The sequence below is a fragment of the Phyllostomus discolor genome, chromosome 6, assembly GCF_004126475.2.
Source record: "Phyllostomus discolor isolate MPI-MPIP mPhyDis1 chromosome 6, mPhyDis1.pri.v3, whole genome shotgun sequence".
Lineage (NCBI taxonomy): Eukaryota > Metazoa > Chordata > Mammalia > Chiroptera > Phyllostomidae > Phyllostomus > Phyllostomus discolor.
In genome coordinates, this window is record NC_040908.2 from 129,628,590 (window position 1) to 129,649,011 (window position 20,422).

Here is a 20,422-nt window from a genome sequence, read left to right on the forward strand (position 1 = left end):
CAACCTGGAAGCCTCACTGCTCTTGATTCCTGCTGATTTTCTTCCTCCAAAAAGTCTGCACTACAAGTTTATAAAGACTCATGATCTATTTTCTTTGATTCTTCATTGAAACTGAAGATAATAATAGCCTTTTGGCTTAATGTACTTGTTTCCTACCCTCACTGTGGCCCTTATTCCCCTTTAATTTTTAAAAAAATTTCAATCATTTAAAAAATTTTCAATTACAGTTGACACACATTTTTATATAGTTTCAGCTGTACACACTATTGATTAAACATTATCACTTATAAGTGATAATCCTGACAAATTTTGCACCCATCTGACACCACACAGTTATTAGAATATTATTGACTATATTCCCTATGTTGTAGTTTACATCCCCATGGCTATTTTGTAACAACCAATTTGTACTTCTTAATCCTTTTCACCCACCCCTCAACACCCCTCCCATCTTGCAACTTTCAAAATGTTCTCTAAGAGTCTGTGTCTGTTCTGCTTGTTCATTTTGATTTTTAGTTTCAATTGTTGATAGATATGTATTTATTGTCATTTTTATGTTCATATTTTTAATCTTTTCCTTTTAAGATTTCGTTTATTTTTTAGAGAGGGGAAGAAGGAAGGAGAAAGAGAAGGAGAAAAACAACAATGTGTGAGAAATATCCATTGGTTGCCTCTCACACACTCCCAGCCTGGGGCCTTGCATGCTACCTAGGCATTTGCCCTGACTGGGAATTGAACTGGTGACTCCTTCAATATGGAGGCTAGTCTCAATCCACTGAGCCACACCAGCCAGGGCTCTTCTGTTTTAAAAAGACTCTTTAACATTTCATGTAATACTGGTTTGGTGGTGAAGACCTCCTTTAGCTTTTTCTTGCATGGGAAGCTCCTTATATGTCCTTCGATTTTAAATGATAACTTTGCTGGGTAGAGTAATCTTGGTTGTAATTACTTCTTTTCATTGCTTTGAATATTTCTTGCCACTTCCTTCTGGCCTGCACAGTTTCTGTTGAGAAATCAGCTGACATTATTTTGGGAGCTCTCGTAGGTAACTGCTTTTCTCTTGCTGCTTTTAAGATTCTCTTTCTTTTTAATCTCTGCCATTTTAATTATGATGTGTCTTGGTGTGGACATGTTTGGGTTCTTCTTGTTGGGGCTCTCTGTATTTCTTGGACTTGTATGTCTGTTTCCTTCACTAAGTTAGGGAAGTTTTCTGTGATTATTTTTTCAAGCAAGTTTTCAATTTCTTGTTCTCTCTTCTCCTGGCATCCCCCTGAAGTAAATGTTGGTATGCTTGAAGATGTCCAAGAAACACCTTACCTTATCCTTTTTTTAATTTTTGCTGTTCTAATTTGGTGTTTTTTGCTTCCTTATATTCCAAGTTGCTGATTTCATTCTTTGGTTCATGTACTCTACTGTTGATTCCCTATAAATTATTCATTTCATTTAGTGTATCCTTCATTTCTGACTGGTCCTTTTTGTTTTATGCTGTTAAGGTTCCAAGTTCATTGAGCATCCTTATATCAAGCTTTTTGAACTCTGCATCTAGTAAATTGCTTGTCTCTATTTTTTTTTTCTGGCATTTTGTTCTTTTTTCATTTGGCTCATGCTTCTTTGTCTTCTCATTTTGGTAGCCTCCATGTGTTTGTTTCTAAGTATTAGGTAGAGCTGCTATGTCCTCAGGATTGGTAGAGTGACCTAATATAGTAGGTGTTCTATAGGATCCAGTGGCACAGCCTCCTCAAACACCTTAGCTGGGCACTTGAGGTGTACCCCGTTTGGATTGTGTATACCCTCCTGTTGTAGTAGAGCCTTGATTGCTGTTGGCACATCAATGGAAGGGATTTACCCCCAGGATAATCAGCTACAAGGACTGGCTATGACCACTGACCACCATGGAGGTTCAGCTGTACAGGGGCCCACCCCACAGAGCAGTCGGGCTCTGGTGCACAGCTGCTGAGTCTGCCCGAGTGTCACCGTTAGAGGTGGTTAGGTGGTGGTGGTGCTTCAATGTGGTCTGAAGTTGTCCATTGGGTGTGCTGACTCTGGGGCCTCTGAGAGGTGATGGCCAGTCAGCTGCTGCCTATTTTCTACCCCAGGGCCACATGGCATGAGATACAAAGTGATCTGCAGATGGCTCCTACTAGTGCTTGGCTTGGAGGTGCCCAGGTGAGGCCAAGTAGCAAACCAAAGCTGGCTGCTGCTAGTGCTAAGCCTGGGGACCACTCAGTGAAGGGTATGGGGGCACACTGAGGACAAATGCTGCTTGTTTGAGAGATTTTAGGAAAATTGAAGCATGCGCCAAAACAGGCCATTTGTATGAAAAAGTCACTGCAAACTACTGGGGAAGCCCTGAAAGTTGGGTGGGGAAGGGCCTCTGGGAATCATCAGGTTGGGGCAAACAGTGGGGCCAGGTTGATAGAGTTCCAGATGTGGTGCCTGCCAGTTCTGTCAAGGGAGGGCTTGTCAAAGGCCCCACTTGGTCTCTGTCAGCAGTTCTGTCTGGGAGAATGCTCTCCCCAAATGTCCCCAATGCCTTTTGAATTACTGCCCCAGCACTGGAGCACAGAGCAAGTGAGTCTCAGTAAGTCCATACATGGGACCTTTAAGAGGAACTGCCTAGGTCTCTAGAAGTCCTCTGCCTCCCTCAAACTCAATTCCCATTGGTTTTTACAGGCATAAGTTAGGGGAACTTCTCTTCCTGGCACTGGAACCTTTGGCTGGGGGATCTGGTGTGGGCCTGGGATTTCTTGCCCCTCAGGGAGGTCCTCTACAGCCAAGATATCCCTCCCAACTTTTACTTGCCACATGTGAGTGTGGGACCAGCCCATTTCTTGTATCTGCCCTTCCAATCAGTTTTGCTGTGGCTTCTTTTTTTAATTCCCTACTTGTAGGACTTCTATTCAGCCAGATTTCAGGCCATTCTGAATGATGGATGTTCTGTAGTTTAGTTGTAGCTAAACTACATGATGTGGTTGTAGCAGGAAAGCAGTACCATGTTTACCTATACCTGCCATCTTGACTGGAAGTCCTCAACAGTTACTGAAGGAACAACTATTAGGTGTCAGGTGTTATTCTAGGTATTCCTGAAAATACAAAGGTGGATAAGTCAAGGTCTCTGCTTTCATGGAGCTTATTTTCCCTCTTTTACTATAAAATTGGATGTAAGAATTTAAACATTTAACTGTATCTTTCCTATGTTTATTCTGGATTAATGTGTTTTTAATATTTTATGACTTGTAAATGCAACATTTGCTTTGCCATTAAATTTCTTCTAATAATGATATAATACAAGGCAGAGGCATGGTTATGTGTTTCAGTATTTGACTGGCTAAATACTAGATAAATGCTCTATACATACTCCAAACAATTCTTCATTATCTTCATAACAGGGTTTGTGTCTTGACTTTTGGCCTTTGTTTCACGAGTTCTATTCATTTCATGTTTTGGCATAAAGTTTAGTTAATGAAAGTCTACATTTTATGTTGAGTACAAAATTAAGCAAAAACAGACTATGTACAGTTTGTTGCTGTTGCACAATTTAAGGAGTGCTGGACTTCTTTGATGCTTGCAGGAACACTGTGAGAACCTAATTGATAGTCAATATATTGTGAAATTAGTTAAGATTTAGAACTTCAGCCCACGACAGCCTAGATCTCTGTATTATATCTGACTGAACACTGAAGCCTTGAGGATAGCTTGTTTTCTAGAACAAACACACATTTTGACTGCCAGAAAAATTTGTTTCCAATTTTTTTCTTGAAAAGGTATGCTGGCTTAGTTCCTGGTGAGAGCTGTGTGGTAGATTTATGGTGATTTGATGTATTATAGAGTAGTTCCCTCTTATCTGAGGTTTTACTTTCTTTAGTTTCAGTTACCTATAGTTAACTGTGGTCCAAAAACATTAAATTTCCCCAACCATCAACACTGTTTGCTCTTGACATCAACCATCAACATTACCATGGCTCCATGATGCAGGATCAACTGAAGAAGATGATCCTCCTTCTTATGTATCATCAGAAGGTCAATAATAGCCTAATTCTATGTCACAATGCCTGTGTCATTCACCTTACTTCATCTCATAACATAAGCATTATATCATTGCACATCATCACAGGGGTGACTACAGTACAATATTTTGAGTGAGCACATTCACATAACATTTTCTACAATATATTGTTATAATTGTCCTACTTTACTATACTTAACCTCTTAGTATGCCAAACTTATAAATTAAACTTTACCATAGATATGTATGTATAGGAAAACAGTGTATATAGAATTCAGTGCTATTAGCAGTTTCAGGCATCCACTGGAGGACTTAAAACATATTCACCTTGGTAAAGGGGGGGAATAATGTATGTGTATTTAATAAAGGCTGTGACAGGTAGTTGAAAAGTGAATTGTTGTTAATGTAGGTGTATTCTATAGTTTCTTGAAATAGGTGCTTGGTGGAAAAAATGATGAATGAATGTTACTGAGTGAACCTGGGAGCCTTTTAAGAACCCTAAAAGCATTTGAGGCTTTGACAATACACCAGGATATTATACTTCTTATGAGAGATGATGTCTAACCTTTTCATTTATACATGTAGGATAGCAAACTAGCATTTTGCATTTTAAAGGTCCTTTTCTAAACCACAAGTACCTCATAAGTGTCAGGCAATTAATTTTTCCATAGCTGTAACATGGTTATATGACCTACTGCTGAATTGCCTAACACCTATGAAGTGCTCTGGAAATGAACATCCACAGTTTTTAAGATACTGTTTTATTAGCATGGTGAAAACCCTTGTAATAAAATCTTATTCTGCCATTCTGAGCCAACCCAGTGTTGTAGCATTCAGACCTCAACTTCCCTTACATATTTTGGGCAGGGAGCTACAGCTACTTCTTATACAAAGTCTTGAAATCATCTGGTGGAAGTTGAACAATCAAATTAAAAATGTAATTCCAACAGTGACATTTCCAAAGGATAAGTCTCTTTTACTCCTCTACCCATTAAGAATAAAGGAATTCTCTTTCTCAAGGGACAGGTGAAATGTGGGGAAGTTATGGCAGCAAAAAGAACATGGTGGTAGCAGCCAACTTGAAGAGTTACTAGACAAGGCTTGGAAACTCAACATTCATCCCTTCACTCAGTACAAACAGACTGAAAGCCAAATCTTGGCATTTTTATAGATCACAGGTCTTTGATTAATGCTCTACATTTTCTTATGACAAAAGATAATGGACATTAAATTTTATATGCTCCCAAATTCAGGTGGTTGTCAAATTTGCGCCACAAAACAGTGCCGCCAGTTTAACATGGTGCTACAATGGGATGAAAACAGGTCCAATATATGTTCCCTGCTCTTAAGAATGTAGATGAAGAATCTTTCAATTAATATGCACATTTTTCAAAGTGAAGTCTCTAAAGTTCTGGGTCTCCTCAGAAGTAACGAAGGTCCCAGTATCACCCAAATTTTAAGCTCTTCAAAACAAAGGGTCTTATGTGGGTGCATATTCTATCTGTACTAATGGATCTAAAATACCCTTATAATAGTTTTTCCCTCAATGCCCTCACACATTTACAAATACCCCTTGGAGTTGGTACCATAGCTCGAAACTCCTACAGCTTGGGAACACAATGGCTTCCCATTTTACTCAAAATCCAAACTCCTTATATTAGCTTCTAATGCCCTATGTAATCTGGTTAGTTCCTCTTTGACAGCTACCATGCTTGTGGTACTCTATCCCAGACATATTAATCTTTCTATTCCTTAAATACCCTAAACTTGTTTGTCCTTGCCTTCTCTCCATCTGGAATACTTTCCCCATTCTTTATTTGACTGACTCCTTATTACTCAGGCTTCAGCTCTCATGTCACTTTCTTGAAAAGACCTTCTCAAATTAACTTGGTTGACACTATTCATTACTTTCACATTAACCTGTTTTATTTTCTACATAGCAATTAATGGTCTGTCTTTCCCACTAGAATGTAAATTCTTTGAGTTATGATACCTTTACTCCATTTCTTAGTATTGTTATAGATTTAGTCTGAATTTGGTATTTCTTTCAGCATGTCTACCAAATTTTAGGAAGATAGAGTCAAATGTAGGCATTTAGATTATCACCTTAAACCTAAGTCTCAGCTTGTTTGGGAAAAGGTTTATTTTGCTCAAAGGTATTTGTCATGAAAGCCATGCTAGGTGCAATGTGAGATTTTGCCTTGTCAACACATAACTCTTCTGAGTTAAAATAATTCTTTAGGGAACTTGTTTACAACTTTGACAGAAAGCAACTTTTAAAATAGGGGACTACTCAAATTATTTCTGACTATTTCTCCCACAAAACATATGACTTAATAAACCTTTAAAAATCCATACTTACCAGGGTCTTTTATAAATTAAAGGAAAAATGAACAGATTTGTTCTCAAGGTTAATTTCTAATTTAAATTATATATCCAACTTATAACTAGTGCAGCCTAAGAGATTAAGGAAAATCCATATATTACCCAGTTGTTCCACTGAGTAATAAATGGCATTTGATGATATCTAATAACGTCAAAATATGTGATTTAGCTTCTGGTCTATAAAATGTTACCAGTGGCAGTTTTAAATGATAACACTATGGTAGAGGGCTGAATAACCAGAAATCAGACTTAGTTTGGGATGACACTCATCTCATCACTACAGCTAATTTTACTAATAAATTACAGTTTTATGTAGCTTTCCCTTTAGACTAAACAATAGTAAATAAGATGATTGTGCCTATGGTAATAGGAAACCCAATATAAAGTATCTTAAGCATAAAGGGCAGTTATTGGCCTAGGTAACAAAAAAAATTAAAGGTGGAATATTGATCAAGCATGGTTCAACCAGGGCTCTGGTTTCATTTATTTTTTTTTTGTTCTGTTCTCCCCTATATGTTGGCTTTATCCCCATGCTGTAGCTAGAGAGCTGCAATAATTCCAGGTCTCTCAAGTATATAGTACATTTATCTCTTCCTTAAGAGTGGGGAAACATCTTTTCTCAAAGCCCCTTATAATACTGCCCTTGCTTTCCACTAGCTTTTATTAGGTCACATGCTACTCCTGTGGCTAGAGTAATACTATGTCTTAATAGGCTTAGATCCAAGTTCCTGAACAATTTTTGTAAGGGCAATGGCATTACACTTACAGTGTTTTTCAAATGGTGGTGGATCAATAGTCCAAGAATAGATCCTGAAATTAATCTTTGGATCCTAATCATTTTAAAAAGTAGACTTGAGATTGCATTGCATATATGGAAGGTTAGTATTGCTTTATGAAATTTTGGTGTTCACACACATATGGTACACACCTGGATTATAATGTACAGGTTCTTATTGTGAATTGAAGTAAAAAAAGAGTTTGAAAGCTACTATTTTAAGACAAAATTCCCAAAGCTGGAGTGGGATTAGCTTTTGCTTAAGTATATGGATTACGTAGGGGGATGAATAATTGAAAGAAAATGAGGGTGTGGTTTGGGAGAGGAAGAGTTGTTGGGGATATAGACAGCCATTTCCACTGTAGCCTACCTGACACTTTAGTTAATCCTTAGTCTATAGTATACTAAGGATATACTATATCTTTAATCTATGGATTTCAATATAATCATAACTGAACATATTTTAGTTTTCCCAGTGTTTTCTAAATTTCAAAGTACATTTCCCGTTTTTCTCCTTCCCACCCCATCACCTCCTTTCTCGAAAAGCACTTCATTGATGAGGCAATTTATACATTATAATTTGGTTGGTGCATATTATGGCAAGATTCATTGAAAAAGCTTGGCTTCTAAGATAAAAACCATGTATTTCAAATAACTGAGTACATCTTACCAACATGCTAGCCTTTATTTAGGTTCAAATTTTTATCTTATTTGACAAGAACTTTAGGGCTCATTCTAATTCATCCCCTTTCATTTAATAAATGAAGAAACTAAGGTCTATAGAGGATGAACTTATCTAAGGCAGTTAATTAGTTGCAGAACACAAGTCTCTTGATACCTGCTTCAGAATTCTTTCCATTGTAGTAATTAGCAGTGCAGTTATAATAACTTTAAAAGATGAAAGTAAGTTTCAGAGGCACCTAGCTTTACATAGTTAGTGGTGGTTTTCAAGAATTGTAAGTGAATTATTTTGCGGGGAGGAAAATTGCAATTTTAAGGCAATAGGGAGGGCTTATTAAATACTTTTGGAGTATTTGAAAGGCAAATAATAGGGCACTGGATTGGGAGTAAAAAGGAGAAAACTGTATATGAACAATGATTAAAATAAAATAAAAAAAATAAAAAACATAAAAAAGAGAAAGGCAAATAATAGTTACTGCCTTATCTATTTAAGTGAGGCTAAGGATTTTAAAGCTAATTTTCATGTTATGTATGAACTGTATTTCACATTAATACTTTACCCTTAACTGAGCACTTTTTTGTACTGGAAATTTGCTAAGTTCAGTAAATGATCCAAAAGGAGTTTTAGCTACAAGATTACAATTTGTATAATTAAGTGTGTATGGTAGTAGTGCAAGATTGACATAGGAAATAATCCTCATTAAGAAGTCAAGACAATTTTAATTACTAGAAATACAGGGATTAAAGGTGGGAAAGTCCTTCTGGGTTGGACACATTAGGGGAATTTTACTGTTTCATGCACGGGCAGGAAGGGTAGTTGCCATATGAGGGTTCCATGAGCATATTATTTAGGATATTATTATAAAACAGGTGAGAAATTGGCATTAAGAACCAAGTTGGGTAGGGTTGAAATGGAAGAGATCCAGTAGCAGATCGCAGGGTCCTAGTCAACGGACTTGAGTTTAAATGTAGGAATCTGGAACCTTAGAGGAGGTTAGGGGGAAAAACTGTAAACAGACCACAAGAGGTCTTACATCTTAAGAGGCTGACAGATAATCTAATCAAGGGCTCTGGTTCAGCAATCTCATAAGGGGTCTAATCATCAGATTTGAAGTACCGGCCAGATGTAGACATTATGGCATTATACATGATTCTGAAACCATGGTAGATTTAATTCTGGGATTAGTTGATAAAAAGTATTGCAGGTATGAACTAGTACAATGAATTCTTTTTGGAAAATTAATTTTACTTGAGAGCAACTTAATCCCTATTTTTTTTTACATATTTTAAAATAAGGACTCATACTTTTAGATAATTTTGTATGAATTTAGAGACATACCCTCCAACACACACACAGGAAATAAACACTTAGATTTTAGTAGGGCATTTTAGGTAAACTTCCAAGTCACTATTTGATGCTATCAGAAAAATGTGAAAGGCAGTAACTGCAAAACGTTTTGTCTTTGGAAAAGATCCACTTTAGACTAAGCTCTGCCATGTGCTGCATGACCTTGGCCAAATAAAAAATTACCTAATCCCTTAGGATTGTTGTAAAGATTATAGGTAACACACAAGCATCTGGTAAGGTAACTGACAGGTAAATATGTGCTTAATAATGTGACAAAGGGGAAAAAGCATGGTCTAGAGATGCTTAATCTTGCTACCTCAAGTCCTTTCACCTGGAGAGCTGTTGCGTTTCCACAGAAAATAAAAACTCAAGATTAGAAGTTTGAGTGTGGAGTTAAGTTTAACTGGGTCATAGTTGAATATGTCAGGGAACTAACATATGTCACATATCAGTTGATATGAAGGTTGTGGGTTATTGTTAAGCTGGTTAACATATGTCACATATCTATTCCTGATCACCCAGTTAGTTTTTAATACATTCTCATTTAATCTGAATAATAACCCTTCACAGAGGCATAATTATTTTACAAATGAGATAACTGAGATTCAGGAGGGCTCAATTGCCCAATGTTAAATAGTTGAGCAGAGGAGCAGGTACCTAACTCTAGTGATTCTACCACATTCTGCCTTAGTGAGGAGAGGTACACCTACTCCCCAAAAAGAGAGACAGGTTTGAATAAGTTAGATTAAATAAATGGCTATCTGCAGTAGCTCTTGATTACCACTGAACTGGTGATCTGTGTTGTGTGATGTGATATGGGAAGAGAAGCTTACAGACAGGAATGTCAGTCTGAAATTTTTCATAGTATTCTAATGAATTGATAAGATGTTTTGAGGCCAATTATCTTTAAGTATAGTAAAGTCTCATTAATTTAGACTACAGTGTATGGAATATTCAGTAATGTATATAGGAACTGAGAAATAAAGAAGATATCTGAAAAAGTTCTTTATACTTCCTCTCTTCAGAGCTATGACATTCTTAGTGACCTCTGTCGAACAGTCACAATGAATTCTAGGTAACAAAATAACAGACAAAAATCAAAGGGTAGCATTCTGTAAACATGTAGAATATACACATATAATCCACCGTGCCCTATTCCAATTTTTGTTCAGCTTCAACATTTTTCCTTTATTAACCATCACACTTCAGTAAGGCTTTTTGCCAATAATGGAGACACAGAGCTGGATAAGACCCTCTAAGAGCTCAGTCCAACTGGGAATCATGAGACAACCAAGCTGTCACAGTTAAGACAGACACAAAAAATAAGGCCAAAATAGAAAGATATAGAGAATAAAAATACTTATGATAAATCAAAGTGTTGAAAAGCAAACAAGAATTTGTTAGGAAGCAAGAAAGAGAAGTAATAGTTTTTTGAGACCTTAAGGCATAGAACAGTGTGATGTTTAAGAAATGGCATGAAATTCCATTTGATTGGTAGGCTGCAGGGTAGGCATGGCTTGAAATATTGGTAAGGATTAGATCCTAAAGAGAGGTACATTATGCTAAGGAATTGGGACTTTACCTGGTGAATCAAGATAAAGTTATGACCATGGAACCCTTTGAAATTACGTGACAAAGAAATACCAATAATAATACATTTACATTTTTGATTTAGTTATTAAAATCTAAGAAATAGAAAAAAATTTAAATATTTTTATTTAAAATTCCAAAATGCCAGAGATAAAATCATTTTTTATTTTCATCTTATATTTGGTCATCACGAGACATGCAAAACCTTTAATTTCAATGAGAACAGTGTTTCTGTGTCTTTTTATCACATATCCGCTTAATATTAGGTGTAATGTTGCTAAGTCGGATCCGCATATGAGGTGCAGCATCAAGCCTTTTCCTGTATTTCGTTTTTGTTGCAGCATAATATGAAAATCCTGTTTCACACAGGTGCATTGTAGCAAAAGGAAGAAGTACACGAACTGCACGCCTTGCAATGCTTGGGTACTCTTGAATTAGGCTACTCCAAAAATCATTTAGGGAAAGTTCACTGAAATTTTGTTTCACTTGAGAATCGGATGTTAAATCAATCAGGCTCTCATAGTCCCGTGCTACTAATGAGACTGGTTTAACAGTTACTGTAAATGGATTTCTAACCCAAGCATTATTGTCATTTGTAACAGGAAAATATTTTAACAGAGTAGAGCGCAAACCCCTTAGGTGCTGTACAATGGCACTACAAATATCTTTATCAACTGTAGAATTAATTTCAGTCAAAAAGTCACTAAGTGTAGGAAAACAATCAAAGTTTTCTTCTTCTACAGATGAAGCCCAAAATGCCAATTTTCTTAACAATGATGACATTTTATCAAATACTGTAAACACTGTCACATTTTTTCCTTGCATTGACAGATTAACCTCATTTAATTTAGTAAAAATATCTGCAAGATATGCAAGTCTTAGCAGCCAAGATAAATTTGTTAAACAATCAGAGAGTTGAAAAGCAGAATCCATGAAAACCAATAGTTCACGACGAAGCTCAAAAAGTCTTACCAGAACTTTACCTCGAGAAAGCCACCTCACCTCTGTATTTAGAAGAAGTGCTGTGTGCTGGGCACCCATTTCTTCACATAAAATTTTTAGTAGTCTGGATTGATGTGGTCGAGCTTTAATATAATTGATGATTTGCACTGCTTGATCTAACACATTTTTCAGAGATGTAGGCATTATTTTAACGGCTAGTGCATGTCTATATAATAGGCAGTGACTACTGGTACTTTCGGGAGCCACATACTTTATCAAGGTGACAGCCTCAGCAATTTTCCCATCCATTGCCCTAGATGCATCACTACAAACATCAACACATTTTTCCCATTCAATTTCATGTTTCTGCATAAAACTGTTGATGCAGTTAAAAATTTCTTTACCAGTAGCATTACTTTGCAAAGATTCACATAAAAGTAGGTCTTCCTCAATAGACTTATTAAACCGATAACGAACAAATACAAGAAGCACAGCAAGTCCTGAAACATCAGCTGATTCATCTAGTTGCAGTGAAAACCCATCACAAATTTTCAGTCTACAAACAAGCTCTTCTTCAATGTCAGCAGCTAGATCCTTAATTCGACGTGCAATGGTACTGTTTGATAGTTGCACTGCATCTATTTTTTTACTGTATTGTTCATCAAACATCCGCATCACGACATCTTTTGCACAAGGTTTGATAAGCAATTCTCCAACAGTATGAGCCTCTCCACTGAGAGCTATATGGTAACTTACATTATATGATGCCTCTGTAGCACTTTCATTATCTGTATTGACAATTTTAGGTGTTGGGGGTTTATTATTTTCAGGTGAATCAAGATGTTGCTTGAAAAAGCTTATGTCTTTGTCTTTATATGCAGCATGTTTAGTTTCCAAATGTCTTCGAAGTTTACTAGGGGCCAAAGAGCTGTTTGACAAAATTTTTTTACATAACACACACTGAGCATGAGGAGCATCTCTATTTCCAAAGTAAGTAAATCCAAAAGACAAATAACTTTCATCATATTTTCTTCTTTTTGGTTTCTTACTAAATGTTATTTTGTTGGAATTGGATATAAATTGGACCCTGGAAAGCTCATCTTCTGGTTTTTTAGAAACTGAAGGCTGTAACTGTTCATCTTCATTTTGTAATATTCCAACTTTTTGATCATTTGAATCAGACACAATTTGGTAAAATGATTCTACTTCTTGTTTAAGACTTCCTTGTTTCGGCAATAGATCCATAGGCAATGTATTTGTGGTACAAAACATGGTTAGTTTAGAATAAACATCGAGTATCACAGATTTGTTGAAATTATAATACAGGATACATAGAAGACGAGCAATCATCAAAGAGATGATATATAGCAACACATCAGTTAATTTGTAAATGCTGCCTATGCATCAATGCGCAGATGGAACATCACACGTTCGTCTATCAGGTGATCTCTCATGCGATTTCCTGGTGCTCTCAGGTATGGCACACCTTTTCTTAAAGGTAGATTATCACATAAAAATAAAAGCTATAGAAATGAGTTTAGTAGTTTTAAACTTATAGTTAAGATAAACTATGAAAAAATCTATTGTTAGCATTGACCTTTTTTCTCAGAACACTAATTAACTTAGAGAATATTAATATTCCATACAACACAATTTGGGAATCATTGGGTTAAGAAATAATGAAGTGTTGAGAAATGCGTTTTTAAGGGACCTTGAAGAATATGTCCCATGGCAGGGGTTGGCAAACTTTTTCTGTAAACGGCCATATGGTAAATATTTTTTTGACTTTATGAGCCATATGGTTTCTAGTGCAACTCCTCAATTCTGTAGTTGTAGCACAACAGCAGTCATAGACAATACATAAAATAGGGATAGTTGTGTCTCAATAAATCTCTATTTACAAAAACAGCATAGAGCATGATTTACCAACCCCTTCTCATGGTATCTTGGAATCTTGTTTAACTTCTGATGCCTACTGACATTAGATATATTCCTTGCTGATACTATTATATACCTGAAGCCTCCTTTCAGGGCTAGCAACTAATGAGCTATTTTAAAACATACACAAACAGCCCTGGCTGGGTGGCTCAGTTGGTTGGAGCATCCTCCCATACATCAAAAGGTAGTGGGTTCACTTAACTGATTGATGTTACCCCTCCACAATCCTGTCCTCTTTGTCTAAATCAATAAACATACCCTTGGATGAGGATTAAAAAAAAAAAAGTTCAAGTTTTGCAAGACAAAGAATTCTGTTGTATCCTAAATAAACTATTGACCAAAAGCTACTTACTATTTCTCTGAACTTAAAATTACATAAATACTTATATTATCCAAATTAAGACTCATTCAAAGTAATGTATATCTTACTGATTACTCTGCATCCCATGATACTATAGATGAAAACTTAACCAAGACCTAAAGAAAATATAAACTCTAATTTTAATAGGTTTATTTCTCTCATATTTTAAAAATTATAAATAAAAGGAAAAGTAACACAAATGTTAAAACCTCTAAAGAATACTAGCTTTGTAAGTTAAGAAATAGAAACTTAGTGTCTATGCAAATACAGCTAATTTTATTTTAAACTTTATGATTTGGCTACAGAATAAGCTTTGTATTCTCACCTTAGAGCCTGAATTAAAATGGTTTTCTTATTGATAGCTAGATGGTAAGTAAGATACCTGAAATGAGGAGTACTCCCTTCTGGAATCACACTCTCCACCTTGGCATCTTGAAATGCAGACTCTTCAAAAGAATAAAATTAAGGGATGGGGTGGAAGGAAAGTAACCAATAGCCTAGAATGAGAAAAATTAAAATTAGACACTGCAAAAGCAGCACTAACTACATAACTCCAAATTGACCATCCATTACAATTTTATTTTAGATCCAGGCAGTGCAAATGATTCTTCACTGCAATGCAGATCTTGAACTGAAACAGAAGATGCCTAACATACTTAGTAAATACGCTAATATTTTGTCCTGTTTAATACCCTGGTCATTTCATTGTTTTGAGATGCTCCCCTACCCAATGACTTCATAGAAATAAATTTAAAACTCCTGAAAACTAAGCCTAAATTTTGAAAGTACAGCTAATCCTTAATTGTCTCAAACTATTATTGAAAGTAATCTAAAATGGAAGCACTCTATACATGGAAGTGTTACATGAAATATGCTTTTTGCTGTTTTTGTCCCCTCAATAACCAACCTCCAAGGTTACTAATGTTTACTGAGTGATGCCCGTTTATAATGTGCCAATAACTGCTAAATCCCTCATATAGATTAGCTCATTTAATCCTCAAAACAAACCTGAGAGTCGGACTATCAATAACCCCATTTTTGAGATGAACAAATGAGAAGTCACAGTGTTACCTTAACATACCTTTTAAGTGAGGAACTGAGAATAGAACCCAAAAAGTTTGACAGCAGAGCCCACCGCTTAGCCATTACTCGTGTCCCTGAATACTCTCCATTTCCCAAGCACTAAAATATCTGGTACCAGGAGTTGGAAGGTGCAGAGGGAAATGGATTACAATGGGTTGCAGCTGCCAGAAAGCCTAGTATCTCAATCTGGCAGCAGCAGAAAGCTCTACCTCTCCATTATTGGGACCAAAAGAGCAGTAGCTTCTCTTTCTATAGTCCCTATTTGGATTTAGCCACAAAGAACTTCGTGGGGCTGCTGGAGGATTTAAAACAGATCCCCGTCTTCTGCTGCCAGAGGATACAAGGGAGTAGGAAGCTTGTGTTCAAGCCTCAACCCCACCTTTTTAAAGATGCTTCCCTGAATCTCGTAAGGACAAAGAGTCTGGTCTCCCTCGAGAGCAAAGTTTCTATTCCACTCTCAGTAAAGGGGCGGGGGGGGGGGCACATCTTCTTCACTTTTTATCTCTTCCGGTTAAACTGGAAGGTAGCACCATCCCTTCACACCCTCCTCCCTCGGGCGGTTCCATCTTTGAATACCCTGAGGAGCAGGGGGGCTGGGTTGGAGTGCAGTCCAGTCTGAAAGCCTAAGCAGGAGGTGGGTATGAACTTCCCTTCCAGCACCTAAATGCTTTTAGCAGTGGTCACCTTCATGTGTGGCCCGGGGCAGCCATCCCTCAACTCCTTGTCACTGGTGCGTGAAGCCCATAGACCGCCACATCTGTGTTCGCTTCCTGTCGGAGCCCACCCTCGCCTACACAACTCTTCCCTCGCGTCCCCGGACGGCCGCCTCAGTTAACAACCACATGAACACGTCTCAGCACCTAACACTATCTTTCTACTGCATCTCCATCAATGATGGAGAGAACGGTCTACGCTGCGGCTAGGCTGCAGAGCAGCGCCGCGGTCCCCAGCTGAGCCTGTGGCCGCCATTTTACACAGCTCACGGCAGCGGCCATTTCAGAGCGCACCATTTAGCCGCCGTGGCGGCTCTGGTCCTCACCTTCACCGAGGCCTGAACAGGGTCAAGAGCCAGTCGTCGCGGACTGGGGTGAGGCGGGAGGAGGGGGGAATGAAAAATAAAACAGGAAAGAAGGATTCGGGGACAGGGTGATGCTCTCGGTTCAGGGATATCGCCTATGCCACCTCCACAGAGATCCGATTCGCGGCTGGCACGGTCGCTCTTCTGAAGATAAATTTAGCACCCTGGAGCACCCGAAATTACAGTCTCCGCGAGCGACTCCTCCGATGCCCAATCAGCGCCAGAGTTGCTCTCCATCACCAATCCACGCTAAGCAGTGGGGCGGGACCAAAGGAAAGGACCAAGCACGGTTGAGGCGTGGCCTAGCCTCAGCCGCGGCGCTGAGTTCGTTTGAGCTGCGAACCAAGGTGCTGTCAGACGTGAAGCGATTGTTTTCAAACTTCCCTGGGCCCAAGTCAGCCCGGACCCTTGTTTAGAACGCAGATGCCTGGATGCAACCACACAGAATTTGTGAGCCTTAGGGCCGGACTGGACTCGAGAAATCTGCATGCTCTTAGATTCTGACGCTCCGCCGGGGCGGCGTGACTTGTGTGGGTTCGCAGTGCCACGAAGTGTCTATAGAGGATCGGAGTGAGGCTGGGGCTATCACGACCTCTTTGTTCTCCCAGCCCCACCCCAGGTTCAAGTACGCAACTGCTTTCTCTTTTCCTGGCTTTCCTACTGGAATCTGGGTAGAAAACGCCCTCTCCCTTCTCCGCCCCTCCTCGACGCTGGCGTGTCTGGAGCCCTGGCAGGCCCTGCGGAGAGCTGAGCCTGACGCTCATCGCGGTACTCCTCCCGCCAGAGCTCTTGGGTGGTGACTCCAAACGGGGTCATAGAGGCTCCATGTAGGAGTAGGTAGGGATAGTGGCATCTCTTGCTCTGATTTGACACCTCTCATAAGTGGTACCCCTCGCCCAAGGAATGAATGCCCAGCTGTCTGCACCCATCGACCAGTCCTCTGGAACACTCAGTTTGCTAGCTGCGGCATTCTGGAGGTTTAAACTGTAGCCCTATTCCCTTTCCTTTTTTGAAAACACAGCAAAAACCTATGAGTTGGGTATTTTTATTTTGTGTGAGATCCGTTGAGGAGACCTAAAGTCGGTTTTTCCATACTGGCACTTTGAAATATTTACACTTCTTGGAGGGAATTGTTAAGTACCTTGTCTTAAACAGTAGGCCCCATTGTCTGCAATATTTTAGCTTTTCGAGGTCCTGTAGAAATAGCTAAATGAAATTTGGATCATGTTTTCAGGCACCACACCAATGACAGAAAAGCACCCAAGTTACCGTCAAAAGGCAGGACAGCGTTTGTTTTCCTTAAATATGCTTCTTTGATAGGTGAATAGATTTCGTAAGCACTGAAAAAAGTTTAACCCTTAATTTAACACAATTTTTAGGACTGCTGCATAGATGATTTCCTAGGACTGATAATAGAAGCCAACATTTGGTAAAAAAAAATGTTAAAGCCATCTCAACATCTTCAGATCTTTGCCCTATGTTCTTCATTATTATTTTAAAATTATTCCTACTAAGTTTCATTTAAACCTTAACCACAAAGGTGGAAATTATTTTGCTAAAGGGGTGAAGTTTTACTTGAAGAACAAAGAATTCCATTTTCTTTTTTTTTTAATCTTAAAATCCTTTTTTTTTTTAAGATTTTATTTATTTATTTTTAGAGAGGGAAGGGAGGGAGGGAGAGAGAGAGAGAGAGAGAGAGAGAGAGAGAGAGAGAGAGAGAGAGAGGGAGAGAGGGAGGGTCAATGTGTGGTTGCTGGGGGTTCTGGCCTGCAACCCAGGAATGTACCCTGGCTGGGAATCGAACCTGGGACACTTTGGTTCCCAGCCCGCACTCAATCCACTGAGCTACGCCAGCCAGGGCAGAGTTCCATTTTCTAATTGCAGGAGCTCTCTAGCTTCGTAATAATGTTGGAATAATATCCCATATTTTCACGTTTTATATTTCAGAAAAACCTTCTACATATATGTTCTGAATTTTAATTTTCACACATGCTGTTTATATCTTCATGAACTGGGAAAATCCAAAATATTCAACCGATAAGTTCAACTAAAGTCAAGTCTAGAATTTAATCTAGGTCCTAAAATCTGAAGTCTGTTGAGGAACTTTAAATGTAAGAATTTTTCTTAATTGCTGTCAATAAATTTGCATTTCCACAGGGGCTGGTGATGTTGAACACCTTTGCATGTGCTTATTTGCTAGCTGTATTTCCTCATTGATGAAATGCCTTTTCATGTCTTTATTCATTTTCTAATTTTTTCTTTTATTATTATTTATTAATTATGGTATTATTTTCTTTACTTTTTTAAAAATTACTTTATTGTTGTTCAATTACAGTTGTCTGCATTTTCTCCCCACTACTCCCCCTAACCCCAGCCAAACCCACCTCCCTCCCTTGCTTCCACCCTCCTCCTTGGTTTTGTCCATGTATCCTTTATAGTATACCCTTCAGGGTTCCTAAAAACCCTTCTCCCCACTGTCCCCTCCTGCCTCCCCTCTGCCTATTGTTAGATTGTTCTTAATTTCAATATCTCTGGTTATATTTTGTTTGCTTTTTTCTTTTGTTGATTATGTTCCAGCTAAAGGTGAGATCATCTGGTATTTGTCCCTCACCGCCTGGCTTATTTCACTTAGCATAATGCTTTCCAGTTCCATCGATGCTGTTGCAAAGGGTAGGAGCTACTTCTTTCTCTCTGCTGTGTAGAATTCCATTGTGTAAATGTACCACAGTCTTTTGATCCACTCATTTACTGATGGGCTCTCAGGTTGCTTCCAGCACTTGGCTATTGAAAATTGTGCTGCTCTGAACATTGGGATGCATAGCTTCTTTTGGATTGGTGTTTCAGGGCCCTTAGGGTATAATCCCAGCAGTGAAATTGCTGGGTCAAAAGGCAGTTCCATTTTTAGTTTTCTGAGGAAATTCTATACTGTTTTCCACAGTGGCTACACCAGTCTGCCCTCCCACCAACTAGTGCACTAGGGTTCCCTTTTCTCTGTATCCTCTCCAGCACTTGTTTGTTGATTTTATGATGGCCATTCTGACCAATGTGAGGTGGTATCTCATCGTGTTTTTAATTTGCATTGCCCTGATGGCTAGTGATGCTGAGTACCCTTTCATATGTCTCTGTGCCCTCTGTAGGTCCTTCTTGGAGAAGTGTCTGTTCAAGCCTTTTGCCCATTTTTAAATTGGGGTTTTGTATTCCTGGAGTGGAGTTGTGTAAGTTCTTTCTATATTTTGGAGATCAAACCCTTGTCCGAGGTATCATTGGAAAATAAGTTTTCCCATATATTTGTTTCTCTTTTCATTTTAATGCTGTTTTCTTTAGCCATGCAGAAGCGTTTTAATTTGATGAGGTCCCATTTGTTTATTCTTTCCTTTATGTCCCTTGCTTAAGGGGACATATCAGTGAAGATATTACTGTGTGGAATGTCTGAGATTTTCCTGCTTATGTTCTCCTCTAGGACTTTTGTGGTGTCATGACTTATATTTAAGTCTTGTATCCATCTTGAATTTATTTTTGTGTATGGTGTAAGTTGGTGATTGAGTTTCAGTTTTTTTTTTGCATGTAGCTGTCCAGATCTTCCAACACCATTTGTTGAAGGGGCTGTTTTTACTCCATTTTATGCTTCTGCCCCCTTTGTCAAATATTAATTGACTGTAGAGACTTGGGTTTATTTCTGGGCTCTCTGTTCTGTTCCATTGGTCTACGTGTCTGTTTTTATGCCAGCACTAGGCTGTTTTGATTACAGTGGCCTTATAATAGAGTTCGATATCAGGTACTGTGATCCCTCCTACTTTGTTCTTCTTTCTCAGAATTGCTGCAGCTATTCAGGGTCATTTATGGTTCCACATAAATTTCTGAAATATTTGTTCTATATCTGTGGAATATGTTGTTGGTACTTTAATAGAGATTGCGTTGAATCTATAAAGTGCTTTGGGTGATATGGCCATTTTGATGATGTTAATTCTTCCAATCCATGAGCACGGTACATGCATACATTTGTTTGTGTCTTCCTTAATTTCTTTCTTCAATGTTGTGTAGTTTTCTGAGTACATGTCTTTTACATCCTTGGCTAGGTTTATTCCTAGGTACTTTATTTTTCTTGTTGCTATATCAAATGAGATTTTTCCCCTGATGTCTGCTATTCCATTGTTGATGTACAAAAATGCCTTTGATTGCGGAGTATTGACTCTGTATCCCACTGTTTTGCCAAATTCATTTATTAGGTTGAGTAG

The 20,422-nt window shown here is 38.3% G+C and overlaps 1 protein-coding gene across 5 annotated transcripts; it reads right to left on the bottom strand.

Annotated features, from left to right (window-relative positions):
- Positions 1–2,966: 2,966 nt before the first annotated feature.
- On the bottom strand, positions 2,967–17,177 carry ZBED5 (zinc finger BED-type containing 5). Of its 5 annotated transcripts, none has more exons than XR_004903914.1 (3): positions 16,149–17,177; positions 14,409–14,523; positions 2,967–4,912 (listed from the first exon to the last, which is right to left on the bottom strand). XR_004903914.1 is itself a non-coding variant. In XM_036029031.1 (3 exons), exon 3 carries the CDS (start codon positions 13,075–13,077, stop codon positions 10,999–11,001), a length of 2,079 nt encoding a protein of 692 aa, XP_035884924.1. In that variant the 5' UTR covers positions 13,078–13,250; positions 14,409–14,472; positions 16,149–16,786; the 3' UTR covers positions 10,928–10,998. The 5 variants fall into 5 exon arrangements, 4 of the variants coding, with proteins under 4 accessions (XP_035884924.1, XP_028373131.1, XP_028373132.1 ...); XM_036029031.1 differs by lacking the exon at positions 2,967–4,912 and adding an exon at positions 10,928–13,250 and having other exon boundaries at positions 14,409–14,472; positions 16,149–16,786; XM_028517330.2 differs by lacking the exon at positions 2,967–4,912 and adding an exon at positions 10,928–13,250 and having other exon boundaries at positions 16,149–16,786.
- Between the last annotated feature and the right edge of the window lie 3,245 nt (positions 17,178–20,422).